Source organism: Coenobita brevimanus, chromosome 57 (genome assembly GCF_032717465.1).
Source record: "Coenobita brevimanus isolate Jiangsu-jjx chromosome 57, ASM3271746v2, whole genome shotgun sequence".
In the NCBI taxonomy this organism is placed as follows: domain Eukaryota; kingdom Metazoa; phylum Arthropoda; class Malacostraca; order Decapoda; family Coenobitidae; genus Coenobita; species Coenobita brevimanus.
Genome location: NC_137010.1, coordinates 2,731,895 through 2,741,675, shown reverse-complemented (window position 1 = coordinate 2,741,675; position 9,781 = coordinate 2,731,895). Strand labels below are relative to the sequence as shown.

Genomic DNA, 9,781 nt, shown 5'->3' with positions numbered 1-9,781 from the left:
GGAAGCATCAGGAAGAGGACACTGCAAATAACTACATAAAAAGAGGCGATAAAGACGTAAGGAATTTCAGTTTCCCAAATACGGCAACTGATCAGTGGAATCCACTACCGAACGAAACAGTGTGTGCCAAAACTATTAATAAATTTAAGGATATGTATAAGAAAAATGGTTTAATACACGGGGCAGACCGAGCTTGACTCATTCCTGTAAAGATGCAATTAGGCAGGAACAAACACCCCTCCACACACACCCAAACAAAAGCACAAATGTCAAGAAATACTGAAAACACACACACACACACACACACAAGACGGCAGAGTAGCTTAAATGTCAATAAATGTCTGTCTGTTTAGGTGACATGGAGAGGCGGGCGTAATGGAGAGGGGCGGGAGAGATGGCCAGTCAGTCAGTCAAGATGGCCGCCTCATCCACGCAGCTTGGTCTCCCCTTCTTCCTCTTGATCTCCGTGCCCTCCGTCGCCGCCTCCCTCCTGACGGCGATCGGGATGAAAGGTAAGATACAGAAAGCTGCACAGACGATTTCCTTCAGTAGGTGTAGCGGTGAAGGGGGTAAATACTTCCTTCATATCAACTTGCACGAAAAAAGTAAATACACTTCGTTCACATTGACTTGGCCCGGACTCTTGTGGTTTTCATTTGTTGTTATGAGTTTTCGGTCAAAGGTGTGATTCGGAAATAATGGCGCGAGTGTGTTCCTTGGTTACTCTCTCACTGCCCTTCAGTTTGCTTTTTTTTTTTTTCATAATGTGTTTATTCTTGCTGCCTCTAAACAATTAACTTTTTTCTTGTTCTTTCTTTGTTTTTCTTTTATCTTTTTTATGATTTTTTCTTTCTCTTTTTTGTCCTTTCATTTTTCTTCCTTTTTCTTTTTCTTTTTTTTTTTCTTTTTAAGCTTAGCAGAAGCCTCTTGATACGCTGGGTGAGTGACTAGCTACCTGGGAAGCAACCCACGCCAACCCTGACTACTGCTATCCCTACTACTACTACTATCCCTACTACTACTACTATCCCTATTACTATTCCTGCTACTACTATTCCTATTGCTATCTCCACCACCATCACCACCACTACTACTGCTACTACTATCCGTAGACGATTATTCTGGGGGGATATAAGTGCGTTCTATTATAATCTTTTTGATTGACCTGTGCAGCTGAGATGTATGGGGCAAGTAGGGTGTTTGATACGCGGCTGCTGATTGGCCGCCGATGATGTCACTAAAGTAAATGTAGTGCAACATGCGGACGTAGGTGTACACCGTGGGTGAATGCAGTGCAACATGCGGACGTAGGTGTACACCGTGGGTGGATGCAGTGCAACATGCGGACGTACAGTAGGTGTACACCGTGGGTGGATACAGTGCAACATGCGGACGTAGGTGTACACCGTATAAACGTCACTCAAACGTCACTCATCGTTTTATAAAACTATAATCAACTTTAACATTCTTTGATAGCAGTAAACTTTTAAAGTTAATATTGACCTCTTTAGCTTCGGAAATTATTCCATATTAAAACTGGCTGCCTATAATGCAGGCAGTTCAAAAATATAAATATACATGTGTTAAATGAGCTGTAGACTTACATCATCGGCGGCCAATCAGCAGCCGCGAATCAACACACCCCACTCGCCCCATACATCTCGGCTGCACAGGTCAATCAAATGGGGTATAGTGATAGCGTTAGTGATGACTATAATTACCCTTGACGGCGTTAATGAAGGCTATAATTACTTTGATAACGTTAATGAAGGCTATAATTACCTTTCTCCCATTCCAAAATTATCTGAGGAGTTAATTACTCCATCAAAATTAATGATAAAATAGTCTACCCCTCCAACACAACGCGTTTATTTATTTATTTATTTTTTCTTCACTCCATGCTACCATCATACTCTTCCTTTCATTCTTTTTTAGTTTAATGTTTCTGTGGCAGTGAAGGGGTTAATTAAATCGTTAGTTAGTATGGCCTAAATAATGCTCTACAGTTACCTCTTTATTTCCTTCTATAAATGTAACTATAATTTAAAGTACTCTGACCTAAGCTGCTATATTAAACTAACAACCTGACCTAACCTACCCTACCCTGACCTAACCAAATCCAACCCTAGGAACCCAACATAACCCTCCTTAACCTAACTTAATCCAACCCTATCTAACCTAACTAAGCTCAACCCAACCTAACCCAGCCTAACACCACCCTACCTAACCCAACCCAATCTAACCTAACTAAACCGCTTTTGCATCTCACCTTACCCAACCTAACCTAACCCAATCACACCTAATCTAACCAATTCTAAGCCAACCCAATTTAAGCTAGCCCAATCTAACCCACTCTAAGCCAAACTAATCGAACTTAATCTAAGCCAACCCAATCTAACCTAACCTAACTAAACTGCTTCTGTCTCTCACCTTACCCAACCTAACCTAACCTTGCCTAATCTTCTCTGTTTCTCCTTCACACAGCTGGACAGACTGTCGGTCAACACGCCATTGCCAAGCTGGTGTCGGAGCCGCTACGGGGCCATGACATCCTGTTGGTGCCAGATGACCAAAGCCAACTCCTAATTGACCTGAACTGGATCATAAGAGCTGCTGAGGCGTCCCACAACACACCCGTCATTCTCTCCACCCAGGACTCCCTTCTACACAACACCCTGCCTGCCCAAAACACCAAAGGCTCCCTCCTGACGGCCATCGTAGTCTTTTACGAGGATCCAACAGAGTTCTTCGACCTCCTTGGGGCCAATATGGAGTGGAATCCCGGGTATCTGGCCCTTGTGTGTCTCAACCCGCACCTCAACACCACGTCCGTCCTTTCCCAACCAGTCCTCCAACGTTCGAGGTTTATTTTGCTCCTCCAGCTGGTCTCTCATCAAGGAAAACTGCACCTCGTGGCCTTCACCAGCATGCCCTTCAAGCGCAGCTCTTGGGGCAGGTTCCTCATACGGACATCGATGGGGGCCTGGGATCCTGAAGCCAGGAAGAGCCGCAGGTCGGCTTTCCCTGGCCGTTTTCGCGATTTTGGCGGGAAGGTGTTGAAGGTCCCCGTAGTGTGCTATGACAACCCCTTCCTGTACTACGACAAGGATGGCAAATGCACTGGAGGCAACCCAGATATCCTGCAGATGATGGGGGACAAGCTTAACTTCACTTTCATCACCGTCAAGGTCCTCAACCACCAATGGGGCGTCAAGATCAATGGGACATGGCATGGGATGTTGGGTCAACTCATGTATTATGGTAAACACATGATGCTCAGTTCTAACCAAATCACACAAGAGAGCGCCCAGGAGTTTGACTGGACTTACCCGTACTGGGAAAACTACTTTGCCATCGCCGTCCGTGTGCCCCTGCCCCTGCCCCTCTGGAGAAACATTCTGTACCCTTTTTCCACCCTCATGTGGATCCTGGTAATCGTCACCACCATAGTGTGCGCCTCCATACTTTCCCTTCTCGTCTACTGGATGCGCTACACCGATGATCCAGTTGGTTTTGCTTTCAAGGTAAACCGAGTGTCATTCATTCATTCATCATTCATTATCCAATCCTACGTTGCCAAGTGAGAAGCGTAGGAGCCCGGGGCTAAGCAAGTTGGTCCTGACATTTAAGATGAGAGTGATCAGCCTCACTCATCCCTGAGTGGCATTACATGAGCAATAAACCCTAACCATCCCTTGGATATAAACCTTCACCGGCTCTATCCGACTGGAGCGCTATAATTTCCCACTAAACCACCAGGCGCCAAAATTTGGTTATATGGTTACCACTCAGCGTAGTAAATGGTTTCCTGGTGTACAAGAAACCATTTGGCTTGTCACTCAGTATAAAATCAACCACAGGCAAAAGGAAGAGGAAAGAATGAAGGAAAGACAGAAGAGGGAGTGTAAATAGAGATTGTAAGTAGGGTGAGAAGTGCTTGTAAGTGTAATTGTAGTGGCTTTAGATGTGTGTGTAGTCTGTGAACCAAGCGTAATCGGCCCGCGCAAGCTGACTGGGTGCAAGCATACTTTATAGTAAGCGACACCGGTTCATCCACAGCACCTCCCGTGTCCGCCAATGCAGTACGTGGTCGGGTGAACACTCCCAAAGTTTATTACCCTGGCGGGGCGCGAACCCTGGTTCACCTGTGTACGAAACGCACACTCTACCACTGTACCACAGAGGCACACTCTACCACTGAGGCTCATATATATATATATATATATATATATATATATATATATATATATATATATATATATATGTGTGTGTGTGTGTGTGTGTGTGTCAGGACGTTGCACACACACACACACACACATACACTTTCCTCTTCCCCCTAGGTATCAGGCGGCATAGTCAACCAACCAATGCCAGACGCGGAAATAAGGGCGTGGTGGGCGCGGGTATGGCTTGTGTTCTGGTGGGTGGCGGTGGACATCTTAGCGGCCGCCTACATGAGCAACCTTATTACCGTGCTGACAGTGCCGGCCTTCCCGCCCAGGATACGCACTGCAGAACAGCTGTCCAAGAGTCATGTCATGTGAGGGTGCTGCTGTTACTGGTAGTAGTAGTAGTAGTAGTTGTAGTAGTAATAGCAGTAGTAGTTAATCTCCACACTCAGTTTCTTCTTCCCTCAAAACATTCTTCAGTTTCGTGCCATTCCTTCATCAGTTTGTTTCAACCATAATACAACTCTTCACTGGATTAATATCCTCACACAACCTTTTCATATTCCTGGTTCAGGCCTTCTGATAGAGATTTATGGGGTCAAACGTAAACCATATAAACACAGAGTTTGGGATCCCATTTCTTGCACATTAATTATCATGGTAATTTGCACAGACTTATAAATAGTACTGTAGCTGTGTGGAATTCATCTTGACATTCCCTTGGCAATGTTTTCTTCGCAGTCTTTAGCTTTTGTAGTTTAAACAGATATTTCATCAACCTCTTATTTTCTTTCCCATTTTCCTCGCCAGTCCGTCCATGGTGAACTACGCCAGTTTTGTATCCTCCGGGGCTAAAATCCTCCAAAAACCAAATCTAACCAAACCCAACCTAACAACCTACCCAAATTTAACAAAGTAACCTAATGAAATCCAATATAACCTAACCTTGGGTAGTCGCCTTCATCTAGCTTAACCTAACCTAACCTAGCCTCCCCTTCTCTGCGTCAGTCCGTCCATGCTGAACTACGGTAGTTTTGTACCCCCGGCGCTAAAGTCGTCCAAGAATCCGGTCCTGGCCACCCTGGGAAGGAGGTTGTTCCTGGACAATGTGCTCCTGGAGGCGGACCCGTACGGCTACCTGGTGGGGAAGGTGATGGAGGGAACACACGCTCTTATATGCTCCAGTGACTTCCTCGTGTTCAACCTACACAGGCACAAAGTCACCAGGACGGTTTATTTTCTCGAAGACAAGGTAAATTTTCTTTCTCTTCTTTATTGACTGATTTATAGCCTTTATTAAGCTGTTTATTTTATTTTACTATTCTCTGAGGGGGAGGGGGGAAACCCATGTTGTTTACCTCGAGAGAAGTGACCAGGAATGACTATCTTCAGAAAAACAAGGCAAATTTCTTTCTTGATCTAATCTATTGGCCTGTGTTACTTCCTTTATTGATCTATTTATGTTGTGAAGGGCACCCACGCTATCATATGCTCCTCTAGTTCACGCTGCAGAGGAACAAAACCACCAGAAAATTTTATCTTCACTCACTTGATGTAATGCTGCTCTCGGATGCCTGTCCTTTCCTCTCTTCCTTCTTTCTTTTCTTCCTCTTGTCTTTCTTTACTTCATTCTTTACTCTTCCTTCTATCTACGGGTGACTCTACACTGAGCGTCAAGCCAAATGGTTTCCTGTACACTACATCAGGAAAGCATTTATTACCCTGGGTGGTAACCATATAACTAAATTATGGTGCCTGGTGGTTTGGTGGACAATTAAAGTGCTCCAATCGGATTGAGCCTGTGCAGATTTATATCCAAGGGATGGTTGGGGTTTATTGTTCACGTAATGCCACTCAGGGATGAGTGAGGGTGGTCACTCATATGTCAGAACCAACTTGCCTAGCCCCAGGCCTCTACTTTCCTCATGGGGCAACACAGGATTAGATGATGACGGTGATGATGATGATGACGGAGGACAAAGTAAACTCCGCGCTTTATCTTTATGTTTACCTCCTTTATTTACTTATTTATTTTTCAGGACACCCACGCCTTATGCTTCAGCGACTACATAAAAAAAAAATATATCAGGAAAGTCTACCTGTTGGAGGACATGTTTCTCTCTCTCTCTCTCTCTCTCTCTCTCTCTCTCTCTCTCTCTCTCTCTCTGTTATTAGACTGGGTTGTTAGGCTGGGTTAAGGGTGAGTTTAGTAAGCTTAGGTTAGGTCAGGGTAGGGTAAGGTAGGCTATGGTAGGGTGGAGTAGGGTACGGTAGGGTAGGGTAGGCTACGGTAGGGTAGGGTACGGTAGGGTAGAGTACGGTAGGGTAGGATAGGCTATGGTAGGGTAGGGTAGGGTAGGGTAGGTTAATATTGCGTTTGGTTCAGGTCGGTTAGTTTCCAGTTGGGTAATTTTAGGCACAGGGAAAAGCTGACCACGAATTTCTAACATATATCTCTGTCTACCGCCAGACGCCATAATCCCGTAAGAAGTGGCCGTTTATCTTTGAGTTAGTTGTTTACGGGGTGGGGGAGCAACCTTCCACCAACCCACTTGTTGACACGTAGGGAACACATATGGGTTGGTTATATGGTTACCACCCAGCATTGTAAATAGTTTCCTGGCTTACTGGAAAGCATTTGGCTTGTCACTTAATGTAAGGCCACCTCATTAAAAAAAAAAGAAGAGTAATAAAAAGTGACAGGAGGCAGAAATAGGAAGAGAGGAGGACAGACACAGAAAATGAGTAATAAAGACTTAGGAAGAAGCAGGCAGCACTACATCAAGTGAGTCGATGAAGGTCGCTACCACCTACCACCACCACCACCACCACCTGCCACCAACTTTCAAACTTCTGACAAAAATAACTGTCTCTATTAATGTCCCTTGCCTAGTACCTAAGCCTTAATCTTATTTTTCTTCTCCTCCTACTTCTCCTCTTCATCATCATCGTCCTCCTCCTCCACCTCCTCCTCTTTGGCAGGCATAATCTTCCTCTCTTCCTCTTCCAGCTGTACAGTTACTACCTGAGCTGGTTCCTGCCTAAACACACGCCCTACACGCCCATCATCTCGGCCTTCCAACAACGCTTTTTCGAGATGGGCATTCTTACCAAGGTGTACCGAATGCATACTGGGAGCTCCATTGGCAGAGAGCAAGTGGTGAGTGAACAGATGCGCGGATAAAGAGAGAGAGAGAGAGAGAGAGAATAAAAAAGAAAATACTCATCAACCCCATCAACCCATCTCCTTCTTCCTTATGCCTCAGGTTCGCGGTACAGGGGTGTTGAACATGGGTCACCTCCAGGGCGCCTTGATCCTGCTGGGAATTGGTTTAGCGCTAACTGCTATCTGCTTCCTGCTGGAACGCTACATTTAGCTGACACACGGGCTCAAGTGACGTCAATAGCACATTTATTTATTTATTCATTCATCCCTTAATGGGCCACGCAAATACTATAAGCTTTAAAATAAGCAGTAATATACATCACCACTGCACAGTTAAATGTATGCTGCATCGAAATTTAAAAAAAAAAAAAGTTTGTGTACACCTAACGTAAGCTGGAAATAAACACTCATCTGACTACTTTGTTTACATGTGCCCTTCAACCTTCATGTGCACAGGACAGTTGCGAGATAGACAGATGGAGAGACAGACAGAGACATGCAGACAGATGGAGAGACAGACAGAGACATGCAGACAGATGGAGAGACAGACAGGCATAGACAGCCATACATACAGTAGACACGCAGACATAGACGGGCAGTTAAACGTTACTCTCCGTCCTTCATGCATGCAATAGATCAATTCTGGAACTGCCCTCCTCCTCCTGTATTTCCTACTGTATATGGCCTCCAGTCGTTCAAACGCAATGTGTCCAGGTCTCTTGAAATGAACATATCTTGAATATGGCTCTCTGTTATTTTGTTTGTTTGTTTTTTTCTTGGAACAATCTTAAGGGCATCTGGTCTTTGGTTCCTTCTTCCATGCATAAATTAAACAAACAAACCAAAAAAAAAAAAAGATAGAGACATACGAAGACAGACATAAACAGGCAAAGACAGACAGGTAGACAGCAAGACGGACAGACAGACATAGACATACTGGTAGATAGATAGACGGACAGACAGATAGACAAATTAAGATGCTGTATTGTTTGACCTTTTCTAAAGATCAGACATCTTGACGAATCAGATGTTTGTAATTTTTGTAAAGATCACTGAAGGTCAGGTCTATATAGTTAGCATGGGAGAAGGTCAAATGATACTTAACCTGAACCAATCTGGGTAAAGGGTAAGAGAGAGAGAGAGAATTTCTCATCTTCCTACATCCTACCTCCTTTCCTTCCCTTCTCCCTTCCTATTTGTCTCCTTCTCCCTCCCTTCCTACCTTCCTCTCTCTGACCAGTCTTCCTACTCTCTCTCTCTCTCTCTCTCTCTCTCTCTCTCTCTCTCTCTCTCTCTCTCTCTCTCATTTCCCTCCTCTCTTCAGTCTCCCTTCCTGGGTCGGGATGAACACACACACACGTAGGCATATTCACTAACCCAACTGTGATGTGTTTTGCAGTAACGGCAAACGACTGAAAAGATTATTATTATTAATATTATTATTATTATTATTATTATTTAAAGAAAGACAAGGAAAAGGAGTGCAGAAACTTCAGTAAAACTTCACCACACGGGCGCGGCAGTTCCACTTGTCTTCTTACATTCTCACGTCCTTAAGGAAAGTAATTTTAGTACAATGTGCAACACATAACTTCTTGTTGTTTTACTTTAGGGTATTTAAGGAAGTTGCCTGGACGCTGGCGGCAGCTTGTATAGTGATGATTTCAACCTATCCTAACTTTGGCGCCCCGCTCCTAGACACTTTGGATGTCTCTAATTCATATCGGAATAAAACTTCTAGTCTAACCTACTAAACCTGTGAAAGGCCCATGTGAACAGGAAATTTGATAGCCTCGCCAGTGTGTTACAGTAAACTACCTGATTTCATCTTTTTGCTGCAAAAAATACTGCCACGGGGAATTGATCGCAATTTCGTTCCCTACAGTCAGAAGACGATACTATTTCGTTGTCTGCTTCCCTCCCCTCCCTCTCGTCAGTTCAGAGTGATTTCAGAATTATTAACGAAGGAAAACCCGATCAAGGCATTGCAAGGATGCCAGATACCTTATATTTTTGGTAAGTTGGTTTATCTCCAAGAACTGAAATAAAGGAACAGACTATGGATCAAATATAAAATTCAAGACTCACCTTTTGTTTTCGCGCCAAGCCGAGACAGCGCAGACGCACAACACCCAGTCATTAGCTAGTCTCCACCTACGGTAATATCTCCGTAAAATTCACGTAAATCAACAATATACTCGTAGAACCGGTTTTTACTGTACCTTACAATGACTTTATTAGCTGGAAACAATTCCTTTCGTTTATGAACTTAATCTCCAGAACACAATGGAGTACAGAAACTAAGACTTGTAACTCGACTTGGCCACCTAGGGGTACAGGGCGGTATCCTAGTAGCGTTAGGTAGCTTCTTATTAACACTTCTTTCTGCTGATCTGCTCCGCAACTATATTCTTGTGTGTTTGTTATTCATGCAGTCTATGTTGAT

General features: G+C 44.1%; 1 protein-coding gene across 1 annotated transcript; it reads left to right on the top strand.

Annotated features, from left to right (window-relative positions):
• Positions 1-403: 403 nt before the first annotated feature.
• LOC145402191 (glutamate receptor ionotropic, kainate glr-3-like) lies at positions 404-7,727 on the top strand. Its single transcript, XM_080274309.1, has 6 exons — positions 404-512; positions 2,485-3,524; positions 4,341-4,540; positions 5,178-5,421; positions 7,180-7,329; positions 7,436-7,727. Exons 1-6 carry the CDS (start codon positions 416-418, stop codon positions 7,544-7,546), a joined length of 1,842 nt encoding a protein of 613 aa, XP_080130435.1. The 5' UTR covers positions 404-415; the 3' UTR covers positions 7,547-7,727.
• The last annotated feature ends 2,054 nt before the right edge of the window (positions 7,728-9,781 follow it).